Below are 15,002 nucleotides of genomic sequence, written 5' to 3'. Positions count from 1 at the left end.
GTGAGCTAAACTAATACCAAATACACATAAGAAAATATAACCGTGTTCAATGAAACCTTAAGCGACTACGAAGTATCGCCGGTATTGTCCAGTGCAGAAGCATTGTTGGCCTGAGTGGCATTTGCCTCGTGAGTATTTACAACAAAGAAAGCGTAGGAGCGCTTCTTGAAGAAATGCGTTAAAACGGATACCGGGGGATAGTCGCAACGTGTGTAAGAATTATAACAGGTAAGAATCTCACGCCACTTTCTAGTACAACACTATAAAAAGGGTGCGCTCGCGGTTTAATGATAAAATAAAATAAATAATATTTGGTACTCACAGTGACTACGTATGAAATCCCCGATAGGGTGAGCCTAGCAACGGAGTCCTTCCGCCTAAGAGGGCGCGCACTCTGGTGCCTCGCGAGACGAGGCTGCTGGGGCTGCGAGCCGAGGGGCTGCACGGACAGAGCGCGATCGGGCTGGTCGAGTCCAGGCTCCACCCCCGGTCCGGGCAGCAAGTCGGGCAGCCCCGTGCGCCCCCGCGCCTCGCGTGGCGCAGCCCCTGACGATCCATACACCTCCCCGTCACGACCCCTGAAAAAATATAATATAATTAAGTAACTAGTGGAGCTAGTCAAAACTCTGGGCTCGCTTCAAGTTTTATGGGTTTATTAGGTTAACGCGCAATCCATCATGCGTACGCAACGAACTTGAAGCATTCCTTTGCCGTTTCGACGAGTTCCTCCTTTGAAAAAATCAAATTGGGCAAAGTTTCGCGTCGGCCGCTCGCTAATCAGTAATTAACCGAGCCGGTGCCTTTGAGCGAAAACTCATTACGGTCACCGATTTTCCATAATATCGAGGCGGGAAAAAAGTTTTCCTATCGCCGGGCGCTTTGTCCCGAGCGATTGTTTTCCCCGTCCCTGAATCAATTTATGCTTCAATTATTAGCCGCAAACGATAGATGAAGGGGTTCGGTGGCCACTGAGACTTTAGATACTAACCAACATCTACATCACTTATCATATTCGCAATAACTAAGATTTAATCGGTTAAAATTTACTACATTATTTGACAAAAATATTTGCGATACAAATGTACGTAGGCTGGTATGTTCTATATTGATCGTCAACCCTCCGGCCAATCGTGTTTATTAAATAATATCGTTGCCAATAAAACGCAATATCCGCTACGTTGCTTCGGCAAACGGACCGTAAGATGGAAAATGGCGCTCGTGTCGCCGATCAATCGATATCAATCATACAACGAAAAAGATATGTACCTATGTTATGAACGACTGACACAATTTTTATAAGCTTACTATGAAGTATGTATACAAATTTAAATACTTATTTTTTATATAATAGGATTTACACAAATGATAGATGGGCCTTAAAGTTTTTAACTAAAAAATACCCACCCAATGTGAAAGACTTTCAAAGAAGTTTAAAACTCGATAACTTTATTATTATATAGATTAAGATATTTTAATGCGAACGTGCATTTCACCACAGTATTTTATTTCAAGAAAAATATATTATTTATAACTGGATAATGAAAATAAATTACACTTAGTTGCCTTTAATAACAGCTCCATATTACTAAATAAGGTTTCATCCAAATTAACCTTTTTTGATTTTTTTATGATATCTTATAATTTTTTTCTTGCTTCCGTAAATGTACAAATTAAATCTGCAACACTAAAATCATATCCATCATATTTATTCAATCGATATAAAAACAGATTGGACGAATAGTGGAAAATATATAACTGTGTACCTTATATAGAGCAATACTGAAGACAACAGAACAAAGCAGTGGAAATTATCTAACACTCTTCTATACATAAATCTCTAGCGTTTGCGCGATTCTGAAAACAAGGTTTTCATACATAAACAAAAAAACTTAAAGCAATATCTAGCACTCTCAACAACAAACATATCACGTATAGAATACTATGATAAAATATCACAAAAAATCATAAATAAACGCAAGATACCAAGACATTTTGATTTTATAATTATTATTATAAATATATATATATAATATATTCAGTTTAATTATAAGTTTTTAATTTATAATTGTATAAAAAGGTTTTGCATTAAGCATATAGTATATTCTTACAATTGGTTTACAACCATGTGTTGTAAACCAATACAAGGACAACTAATAAGTCAAGCTCAATTTAAAGTGAAAATATATTTATATAGAAAAACATAATGTAATTACGATAAAAAAAAATAATAATGATGTAATTAAAATAATATATTTTACTAAATTAAGATTAAAATTACAAAAAAGTAATTCGAATGTAGATAACAGGATGATAATATGTATAATAATATTGTTGATAGTAAGATAAAAAGTCAATATAATTTTAAAACAGAATATCAATACAACCTAAAACCGTAGTTTAATAATAATGTTAAAAATCATAGAAAATATTGCAAATAAAAAAGTCTTAAATGAAAAATAGGAAAAATACCATCAATGCAGAAACATTAAGAATAGAATGATAATATATATTATGAAAAATCGATAGATGATATAAAAAATGACCCAAATAAATTGTGGAAAACAATAAAAAAATTTAATCCTGCTCAGAGAAACGTCATAATAAATATGGAGATTGATGAAAATATACATAAAGATCCTCATATAATAACAGAAAAAATGAATACATTTGAGAGTATAGAGGAATTGCGAATGCAATACCTCAGCTTAATTATTTAGTACAATACAATAATATAACATTGAATGTAAAATTTAAATCAGAATCCTTAGATTTTCACAATATAATTTGTAAATCAAAAAGAGGAACCAGTACTGATAAATTAAATGTAAATATACTTTAAAAAAACTTGGAAAATACTATGAAGAAAATTACATTAGTAATTACAGCACTCTCCGAAGGAGAAATACCTGATAATTTTTAGATTGCTACTATTATACATATACCTAAAATAAAAATAGTGAAAAGGTTGAGTAAATGAGAGCAATTAACATGTTGCCTTGTATAGAAAAGCTGATGGAAAAAGTAGTAATCAAACAATTAAAGGATTTCATTATTTATCAAAACATTATATGTGAACAAGAATCAGGATTCAGAGAAAAACATACCAAAGAGACTGCATTACAAGTAGTTATAAATAATTGGTTGTTAGCCAAGGATACCAACAAAATCATTAAAACAATTATATTGAATTTCAAAACAGCTTTATAAACAATAAACAGAAGAATAAAATTGAAAAATATAGAGAATATCGTTTTGAATAAAATAATTTTATGATGGCCTAAAAAGTATTTAAAAAAAAAGGAAAGCAAAATTTTAAAATAAATTATGCATATTCCAAAGAGAAAATAATATCTCACGGTGTACCACAGAAGTTAAATTGGGACCATTGTTATTATTATTATATATGAATGATATAGGTAATAATATAAAAAAGTGTAATGCCTGAACTACACTCTCTGGAAGTTATCGAAACCGAAGTTACAACTGAAACTACGCAAATTTCATATACCGTCCGGACGGCGGCCGTGAATGACGTCCGGGTGGCGGTTTCTGTCACGTACAGCTGGCATATTTGCGCGCAATCGAAAAACGTGGCAAATAATCACAATTTTTAAATTGTCATTTTATTGAAATTACGCTACTGATAATTATAAAAGTTTGTGTGGGCATCAAAAATGTAATTAATCCCTTTTGCTGTCCTAAAATATTCAAAGATGTCAGTAGGAGTCTGTTAAAGTCCTCGATAAGCATGTGGTAATATAGCTTTACCACGTGACCACGATGCAGCGCTCGTCATGCGTGTTGACCATTGGACGCCTACGCGCATACTGAAATTGAACTGAGTTACTCGTTCTATCTCAGTTTGCGAAACACCATATAATTATCTCTATCACTCTCGTCACTTAACAAGCGAGAGAGCGAAAGGGGAAGTAACTCACCGCTCGCGCTCGAAAGAGCAGCTCCGACGTTGGTCCCTTTAACTCGGAAAATAATGCCGACAATGTTCGGAAGCGCTCGAAGCTGGCCAAGTCGACTGAATTACCCCCACTTTACCTCCAGTTCTCGGTAACCTCGGACAACTTCCGAGAGATTTTAGAGCGGGCAGAACCGAACTCGACCGAAGTAACCCACTATATTCTCCATCCTTGGCCAACATATGTTTGCGGACGACATATTAATGTATTGCATAGGTAATAATGTTAAAGAAGTTGTAGATAATTTAAATATGAATTAAGTGGTGGAAAAAAATGAACTTGTAATAAATAAGAATAAAAATAAATGTATGTTAAATAATTATAAAGATTTATTAAAATTTGTTTAATATAAAAATTAGAAATATTAGCTAAATAAATAAATAAATATTTTTATCTTGTTAAATTGACAAAAAAATAATATTAGCAAATACAAACGGGGTGGCTAATATATCCTGATTAGATGATAATATATTTTTAATACGTCACTAAGCCTAAAAAAGAGACAACGAACAGATTATGCACTTATAAAGAATTATGCACCGTTTTTGTAAGATAATATAAGCTAATCTTGTGATACTTATACTTACTATTAGATATTATACAAATGAATAAAAAATCTATTGTCACGTTTAATATAAGCGAATTTGATGCATGTTACGTGAACAAAAAGATACACTAGACGAGGAACATAAAGGAACGCTTGCAATATAGTCACCGTTCACGAAACGAAGGAAAATGTTACGCAACATTCAATATTCAAAAACGTTGGATATGGCGAACTTTTGACACGCTTATCAGACGCGTCGTGCCTCAGCTCAGAAATATCGAATCATGTAAATGTAATACGAGAAATAAAATAAAAATATTCATGCGATATTTACGAGCGAACGTTCGTTGGGGAGCCCACGACCGTTTCGCGGCCCAAACGTTCGTTATCGCTGATGGAATTTCGCGAAATATAAAAAATATGGACTGCACGTTCGACTTTGCATTATAATATATTATAACATGCACGAAATACTTCATTGTGCAATGAGACTCATGAGCCACGTAAAAGACAATCTGTAATCGTTTTAATATCTAGTGAGCAATAGTGTATCAATAGATTTGAATGCACTATACTAATTACATGTTCTATTTACTAAGCCTGTTTACAGACTATCATAATTAGATTACCTTTCAGCTTTTAATCAAATCAGTGAACTAATAAATATTCTTTATATTACACAGCGATACGCGTGTGTATTGTTCTATAACCCATAACGTTATCACGCTTCACACTATTATGTAACATTGTTTTTTTATCTTTTATGAAAGTGCCACTCAAATAATGGTCAAACAAATACATAAAATATTAAATTAAAAAGATACTGACAATATGATATTGATGCGATTTACAAAAGTACACGACTTTGAATTGATAACACAGTCCATTTCGCCCCGTTTTATCTCAAATACATTTATCCCATGGAGTCACTGTTACCTGTGAAGATAAGCTGCGTGACCTGGTTGTCAATCAAGATTTAAAAATTATTTTGATTATTAGTTCAACTTCGCGCGGCTCTTTTAGGTTCAAAGTAAAAACAGAATTCCTGGAATGTGAAATTTCACTTAAAACTCAATTATCATCTGCCTCCTCAACTTATCTTTGTAAGATCGGTTTCTTCACCATAAATTTAATTGAAACGTACATTTCCCAAAAAAACGTCTGGTAATAAGTAAGAACATAAAAAGCATCAAAATATATACTTTCATATAATATATAATGTTACATATTATAAAAATTTGCGTCGCAGGACCAGTCAAATATTCAGTTATCAGTAAAACATCTGAAAATTCAATGCAACGTGGAGTAATTTAGCTCGATATTTTTATAAATATAATTCAAAAATATTTGCCAAAATATACATTTATTTTACAAATAAAAATAAAATTAATAAAAAATAATGCTATACGGTATTAAATCACGCTAGAGATAAATAATTTTTTAAGTTACATCTGTACATGCTATTTAAAAATGTAATAGTCAACGAACTAAGAAGCTTGTAAATATTATGCACAAGATGTCAATTGAGGGCTAAAAAATATTAATTTAGCTAGGTCTTTGCTTCACTGACGAAAAATACATCTTTAGTGTGGATATTTTAACATAAAAGTATAATATAAATATAAGTACCTGTGTCTTATTTCTACGTCGTTTTCGTTGTCTACCCTTAGGGGGCCGTATCTTCGTTCCGCGAGCCTTAATCTTCTCTCTAACCATAGTCTTTTCTGCTCCTCTTGCTGTTGTTCTTCGACGCCGAAAAAAAGCGCAGTCTCTCTTTTCACGAAATTTTTAATTTGTTCTTTCCTAGAAAGCGATCGCGTCAACGGTCGCAGCACTGGCGATTCAGGAGGTGTTGGGGGCGCAGGCTCTGGCATTTGTGGCACCTGAGGCGGATTATCGATGTTCTGCGAGACCACCGGACTGGGATTAGAGCCGGCACTATTGTTTGATGCACCAGGGCAGGCCATGTTGGGCGATGGCGACGGACCCATATTGTTTCCTATTGATGACACAGGCCTCCTGCAATAAAAATAAAACATCACATTAATTTATTAGGAAAATTGAGAACAAAATAAATACAGAAACGTTAGTAATAAATCCAAATAAACCGTATAAACCAAATCGTATTGGTACGACCATCAAAAAAGTTTTTCGTGAGATTATTGAAAGTATTTCTTCTATCTATAATTTGTCTCCGCGACGAATGTTTTCTTAGTTTTTCAATAAGTCCTCAAAGCGATGGCCACACTCGCGCCGTGTAGCAATTTCGTCGTCCATTACCTTCGAAAAAGGGCCCTTTCGCGTCAAGTGTTCCATACGCGAGTATTGACAAAGTCGTGTTTTGACAAAGGGGAAAATCGAACCAATCCAAGTTAGTAAATAAACTCTCGAGGAGCAAACAAGTTTGCAAAATTTTCGGTCGGTGTCTTACGATGAGGGCGGATTACTAAGACACGTTTTCATTTACGAAAATTCTAAAACAATATATTAAGTATTTTGGCTTCCTTATGATGATAGACTGATAAAATAAATTCGCGTTATAACAATTTATTGTTATTGCCTCATTAAGTAATTTTAATTGATAGATTTCTTGAGATATCATATGGCAGAGAGACTCAAGATGCAACGAATAATTTCAACCTAACGACATGAAACCTTTGATCATATACACCTTCTAAAAATCTTGGCGAAGTTTGTTATTCAGCTTGATCAACTATTTTGTTGGAAAATGGCGGCTATTAAAATTGTAAAGTGAAAATGTTTTAAAATAAAAATGATTTTCATTTCTCGAGTTAGTAATACTATGTGTAATAAAATTAAATTTGAGGACACAATAACTGCCGTAGCATGAGTTTTTTTAAATAGACTTGAAAATCCCTGCTAAGATCGTTAGTGGCAATTATTTAAAAATCATAACTTTCTTAAAAAAAAATCTTATAGAAAAAAATAAAAGGTAAAATAGTTTTTTAATAGAAAATGAAAATAATTTTTAAAAAAATGTTTTTTTTGTAAATTATGTGGGTTTTTAAGAACACTATAACTGATGTAATTATATTAATTTTGGTATAAAACTTGTTCTAAAAATAGATTTTGAAAATATCTCGGCAAAATTTACATATATTTTTTTCAAAATGGCATATTTAGATATTTAAAGAATTAAAAAATTGTAACTACATAAAAAAAAATTTAAAATTAATGTTTTTTACGCATTTTTGCTATTTATGTAATGAAATTTGAGGACACGATAACTGCCGTAGCATTAAACTTTTTCTAAAAATAGACCAATTAAGAATCCCGGCTACGATCTTAATTCGATAAAAAATAAGAAATCATAACGTCGTTACTGAGAAAATTTAAAATAAATATTAAAAAACAGGGGTTTTTTTTACATTTTTTGTCATTTATGTGGGTTTTTAAAGACACGATAACTACCGTAATTTGATTCATATTGACATAAAACTTGCTCTAAAAATAGATCTCATAAATATCTCGCCGAAGTTTATTACTGCGAAGTATAAATGGCAGCTATTCAAAATATATTTAAAAATGTTGCTCTAATAAAAAAATAAATAAAATAAAATAATTAAAATTAAAATTGAATTTTAGGAAAATGTATTTTTTGTCATTTATATAGGATATAAAGAAATTTTAGGACACAATAGCTGTCATAGTTTTAATTATATTATGATGACGTTCGTCAGTCAAGCATATTCAACATATTAAAAAATCTTAATTTCGTTAGAAAAAATCTTAAACTAACCGAGCAATACCAATACAACCGCAAATATTTTTAATAATATATTTTTAAAAATGTTTATTTTTAACTCCGGAGCTTAACCTAGCTAATAAACTAATTTTTTTATTTCGTAAAAGAACGCCAAAAAGAACAGTTTTATCATTTTACAAAATAGCCTGTTTTTATTTTGATAATTTTTATAACCTTTATTTGCCCAGTTGGCGTCTATAAAAACGGACAGTGACCGTAAAAATCATGTCTAGAGTAATTAGTCCGCAAAATTCGAGTACGGAAAAATACCAGCACCGTAGTATGCTCGGTAACTGAATTTCGTTTTTGGTTATTGAAGAAGTATGCTATCGGATCGATACTGTATTGAGTCAACTATTGCATAAGTTTATGATCGTTTGTTCTACATTGTTACTAATTTAAATACAATTAAATATAATGTTAGTATCCCGTGTTTGTAAATGACCAGCAGAAGAGAATTATTGAAAATCAATTTATAGTAAAATTATAGGGCACATGCATACATGATTATTCTATCAATAATATTGTTTATTGTTTGTATAATACAATCTGATACGAGTTGATAAATATGTATTTATATAAATTTTGATATATATTTAATTACTTAAAAACAGATAAGTCTGCTTATCATAGCTTTAATATTCAATGTTTGGATAAAATTTAATTTGTCGTTAAGTTTATTGTACAAGTATCTTTATTTTATTGCTTATTTTTATTTAATTCTTTTTAAGCAATAAATTAAAAAACTGATAAAAGTGTTAAATAAAATTGAGTTAAATAATATTCCTTCCTCTAATGCAAAATTATTAAATAATATTTAATTAAATAATATTCCTCCCCTTCTGCACGTCACAATGGTTTTGTATTAGGAGCGCAAAAAAGTAAGTAGATCACGATAGTGATATCAAAAAAAAAAGCGGCACGGCACACGTAAGCGGCGCAGCACACACTACTCGCAATTACAAACGCGATCGCCCCCACGGTTCTGTGCTCCTAATACCGAACCATTCTGTCCTTGCCGCAGCAGAAGGGGAGGAATAATATTTAATAAAGTTTAATTTATGACAAATTTATCATTTTAAAAATTTATTGTTAAAAGAAAAGCTAACATGATATTCAAAAATTAATTATTTTAAAATATTTAGTCTAATCATTACATACAAATATTGTCTAGTATAGTGACAACCAACTATTTTACATCTAAATTTATTAATAAAAAGATTTTGAATACTTTCCCAATAAATCTGTAAGTAAACTCGTTCGATCGTATTATAAATAATATGACACGAATAAACATATCAATGCTCGAATTATCTTGCGTATGCAATAGCGCCATACACGCATGTAAATAATTATTCACACACGCACGAGCAAAATACGTAGGGCTGGCACAACCCGATATAACGTATTATTATTATAATAATCAATGTTGCCTTGAGAGTTGAATCGACATATATTTTTATATTCATAAGAAATAATAAAATCGTATGTGAAAACTGATTTATTACATGGCAATGGTTTTAAAAGCAACTGAATTTTATGTTCAAAAGTCATAATAATACTGACAGGAAAGCTATGAAATCGATCAAACGTACCATCCTACAAACACTGCCACTCAAGGATATGCAATAAAAATGTACCAAAGACGCATATTACTTAGCTGATATTTTCACACCCAACGCAGGGGAAGAAAACAATCGCTCACCAGTGCTCCACTCAAAGAAGTATGAATATCAACCAGAATAAAGCTCAAGGCTATGACTTAATCACTAGACAGGTCTTGAAGGAGCTACCAAGAAAAGCTGTTCGACTAACGCAGTATTTCGACTCAAATGTGTACCACAACTGTGAAGATCGCGGAAGTAATCATGATCGCTAAACCAGAAAAACCGCCGAATGTACTCACATCACACTGCTACCAGTGCTCTCTGAATTGTTCGAAAAACTTATTCTCAAAAGATTAGCACCCATAATAGAAGAAATAAAATAAATACATAACAATCAATTTAGATTCAGACAAAACCATTGAACAATCGATCAAGTCTGCCGAATAACCTGAAATATAAAACAAGCACTAGAAGAAAAGAAAGTCTGTTCGGTTGTCTTTCATGACGTTGACAAGGTCTGACATGACGGACTAAACCGCAAATTTTGAAGAACCTCAGATAATTATGCATATATATTGAAATCATACTTTGAATATCGCTACTTTCGAATTAAACAAGAAGACAGCTCTTCAGAAATTAAAAATAACAACGCTTGTGTACCTTAGGGAAGTGTACTAGGTCCATTTCTCTACCTTCTGTTTCAACCAACATTTACAACTAGGAGAATTAATGATTAATCAATCAAAAAAATATACACATCCATCTCCAAAATCTAAAAATAGAACACTAAATGAGTTAAATCAGTACGTATATATTTTACCAACAAAAATATCAAAGCGAAGTACCTCTGAATGACATTAGATGCGGGTCTCCGCTGGAAAGAGCATGTCAATAAAAAACGTGAATAGCTAAACATTAAATTCAGAAAGATGTACCAGCTTATGTGCAGACACGCACTGATATCTGTGGAAAACAAGCAATTCCTTAAGCCAGTGTGAACTTATGGCATCCAGCTGTGGGACTGTGCTAATAAAAGTGATTCAAAGATACCAAAACAATGTACTTAGATGCATAGTTGACGCGCCCTGATACATTAGAAACGCTTATCTCCAACGTGATCTTGATATAGAGACAGTAAGCGAGGCAATACAAAAAACAGCAACAGCTCATCAAACGAGACTGCAAGCGCTTGTCTACTAAGAGGCTGTCCGTCACCTCAACGTTGAAAACCGAATAAGAAGACTAAAGAGAGTGAAGCCACATGAACTCGTTCGATGATAATTTTTGGTGACCCAAAGATAAGTTTGACACGGATCAATGTGTTTCACAACATAACATAATATATACAAAAGTAAAAGAAACCTAATATGTAAGACCCAGCTCTATTTTTAAAAATCATCACAACATTCATCCATGAGACGTGATGATCAATCAGAATTTTAATTATATAATAATAAATTATTCTGATCTCCCAGAAACGATATGAATTAAAAACACTAAGGTCTATACCCAGGTCTTTCAGGTCAATAGAAATTTGAACTAAGGCAGTTGCCGTGTCCTCAAAAACCGATATTTTATCATATACTATAAATATTTTGTTTTTAAAAACAAATAACTTTTTTTATAGAATATTATAGCCCTCTTAATTTCTATTCTCTAGGGTTTTTTTAACAGAATTGTGACTTTTATTTGTTTTTATAGCCGCAATTTTGCAACAATATAAAGGTTCAGGTAGGCTATTAAACTTTGGTGAAATATTTAAAATAAACTTTATAGTCACTAATAAATTAGTAAAAAATAGCATTTTCCCTAATTAGATTGCGACAACCCTATACGGTCGCAGATGACGTAACACGGTGGCTCTTTTCTCGCGCAAAATTCGAACGACTGGAATAAATGCATTACTTTCAATCGAAATTTTTGCACTTCAAATTATATTAATAACAATAATAAAATCTTTTAACAATTTTTACTGCTTACTGATTTTTAAAGCTTATATAGATAATTATCTCCCTCTAGTTTTGTTAAAAAAACGTATGATGGGCATTGATGACCCGACCGTTGTTTTTGTCAATAAGCCACAAACCATTCTTGAGCTGAAAAGCAATATTCATAGTGAAATACACGCAATAGGTCTAGATATGCTGTATGACATTAAAAGAACTAGCATTTGCCTCAGTGGGAGTTATTTACAAACTGTATTTTGAACTACTGGCACAGCCCAAAAATTATGATTATTTATCGACACAATTTGGTAAACCTTTGTCCCAAATCTAATACATGTATGCTAGAGATTAAATGTTGTTTAAATAAATCATAGCGTATTATTTACCAATCTTTATACCATATTTATTTAGCGAATTTCGAATTACTCACAGCCGCAAACACGAATATCTAGTAATCGAGCATAATCGGCTTACAATAGTATCAGAATCGTATACACTTTGCAAATTGCGCGCCGAGCGATAAGACGCCTCTTTGTCTTCCCACCGCGGAAAGTAATCCCATCAAAGCCACGTACAAGATAGAATTCATTTTCCTTTTATACGTCTGATAATCCCCCTAGTACAGCGGAAACTCGAACAACGAAGACAATCGTTTTAATTTCGAACGTTGACAAAAGGAGGTTTCGGATTTAACCGATGCGTCAGGATTTAACCGGTGGCCGAGTTGTGTCTTACTGTCCTGATTTCGGTCGCCCGAACCAAAGGTCGACTCGACCTCCTCGGTGGGATTTTCATCCGTAACACGGAAACTTTTCCGATGTTGGAAAAGCAGAAATGGCGAGGGAGTGGCGATCGGTGTCTGGCGAGAAGCCCTGGGGGAGCCGAAAGCGACACGTAATGGCTAAAATTTAACATGGTGACATCATAAACTTGGAAGATAAATGTTAACCGCAAAATACGTGGCTGGAATGCCTAATTGTTATATGTGTAATATATAATAATATAACTAATTAAAAAGCATATAGGTGTATGTTTATAACTACAAAAATATACCATATTAGAGAGATAATTAGAAAGTCAAGATGTGTCTTAAATACTTTAGTTGGACTTTGTTTATACCTTTTAATTTAACATTAAAAAAAATATTTTATTTTTTTATTACCGTTTCATAAAAAAACGGTTTTAGATGAAGAATTTTAATTATTAATTGACATGATAATTTTAAACACAAATTTAAATCAAAGAGCTGCTTTGAATAAACCTTGTCAACCCTGACCTGACATCAGAAATGGCAGTGATTCTTAAAAAATCAAGAATTCTTAATTTTCGGAAAATTTGCTGATTTTTCCCTTTCTTGTTAAAAATTAGATTTGTATAAATATTTTAACAACTGCTGTATATTTTATACCATTGCATAAAAAAGGGCGGGTCCGTGCCAAATATTTGCAAATATGCATACTTTCTAAGAAGTGTACGATTTTCTAAACAACTCTAATCGGTCTTAAGCTACATTAATAATAAAATAAGAAGAAACCACTCCGCGTGGGAATTGGCAGATTGTAAAAATGTATGGATGCTTTTGCAGCGTTAAGCTATAAAATTTGCTTGTCGGCGAACTTAAATCTCGTATTTTCAATAATTCAATGAGTTTTTTTATCTCTATCTTGTTCGTATGAAAAAAAGCATGAAAAATGTTGCAAAAGCCGTTATTGAAAATTGTATGTACGGGAGCCTAAAATTCCTTCGTAGCTCGACACCCTATTATAAATCGAAGGAGATCGATTATTTTGATCCTTCGGTTGTTTGCGTCCAATATAACAAATATATATTCTATTGAAGTTTGCTCTCTTTAACGATGTTCATTAATAATATAAAGATATCTACAATAATTATATTATAATCATATTCTAAACATTACAGATACTTTTTTTTGCTCAAAATTTCTAGAGAATTCTCGATAAAATCGAAATTTTTTGAAAAATAAACATCAGGAAGCAATAATGTTTTAAGTATTACTAACCGACCATTTTTTTTTTATATACTTATTAAGAGAAAAAGTACTATTTTAAAAATAAATTAACGTATTACTTAATGGAACTTGAAATTCCATTAAAGCTCAAAGCATAATAAATTATAATTCATACATACAGGTAGAAAAATTATTATTGTAATAGTATTCGTACATTTTACATTATAAGTTTGCTTGGATTATTATGTATTTTAAAAGTCACGTTTTAATTTAAGAATTTAAGATTGTAAAAATCTAATTTATTTACAAAAAAAAAAAAATACTTCGTCCAGATTTTATTTGCTTGCTTACGCAAGATTTACGAACAGCTTTAAATTTGACGAGCTAAAAATGTTCACAATGATAAATATCAACGATTGAGATAAAAGTTTCTGAAGAAACTATTCATCAACAAAGTTAAAGAGTTTCTTTCGAACTTTATCGCGTTGTTCGTTAAAAATAATACTATTCATTATATCGCGCTAGACTTTTAGAAACAAAAAAAATCATTTTTAAAACACAAATATAATTCCAGTTTATTTGAGTTAAAATAAATTCGATTATGCCTTGAATTATTTGCTTATACTCAGAAAGTTTCTGGAGTACGAAAAGCACGAATAAACGTAAATTAACACGTATTAAATTAAACAATTTTAATTCGAACACGAGACGGTACAGGAAGCACTAGAGGATTACGTTCTAAATATCGTTTGTGTGTTTTTAACGAAGAAAATCTGTGTAACGCGAGCCTTTACGACCTTTTCGGCGAGGGGAACGAAACGAAAATCTCATTTTCACGCCGGTTATTATAAAACTGGAATCGAACTCATAAAGCAGGGCAGAAGCAGCGGGGAAAACCAATCTAAATGGATATGTCCTACCAAGTTATCATTGAAAGTTTTCATTGGAAAAATAAAAAAAATAACGATGCACGCGCAGAAATTGCTGCATAACAAAATAACTGAAATAAATAATGATCGATATTATTTACAATGTAATAGTTATGCTACAAATATTATACATTGCAATATTTTTCCTTGTAAGTCAAGATTCGTATAGATATATAATCACTATTATCATCATCATCACTCTTTTATCAAATTATTATTTTATTTTATCAAAACTATATATAAAATTAAATATTATTTCAAGCA

General features: G+C 31.8%; 1 protein-coding gene across 4 annotated transcripts in view; it reads right to left on the bottom strand.

Annotated features, from left to right (window-relative positions):
* rho-5 (rhomboid-5) overlaps positions 1–15,002 on the bottom strand; it is a 210,099-nt gene that overhangs the window by 56,608 nt on the left and 138,489 nt on the right. For all 4 annotated transcript variants that reach the window (XM_088205857.1, XM_088205858.1, XM_088205859.1 and 1 more), the window contains 2 exons: positions 6,151–6,540; positions 323–578 (listed from right to left, as the gene is read on the bottom strand). In XM_088205857.1, the coding sequence (XP_088061983.1) occupies positions 323–578; positions 6,151–6,540 (646 nt within the window). The remainder of the gene's footprint in view (positions 1–322; positions 579–6,150; positions 6,541–15,002) is intronic.

Source organism: Plectrocnemia conspersa, unplaced genomic scaffold (genome assembly GCF_051122295.1).
Source record: "Plectrocnemia conspersa isolate PC_06_02 unplaced genomic scaffold, ASM5112229v1 ptg000002l, whole genome shotgun sequence".
NCBI lineage: Eukaryota > Metazoa > Arthropoda > Insecta > Trichoptera > Polycentropodidae > Plectrocnemia > Plectrocnemia conspersa.
The sequence above is the reverse complement of the archived record's forward strand: the minus strand, read 5'-3'. Positions and strand labels throughout refer to the sequence as shown.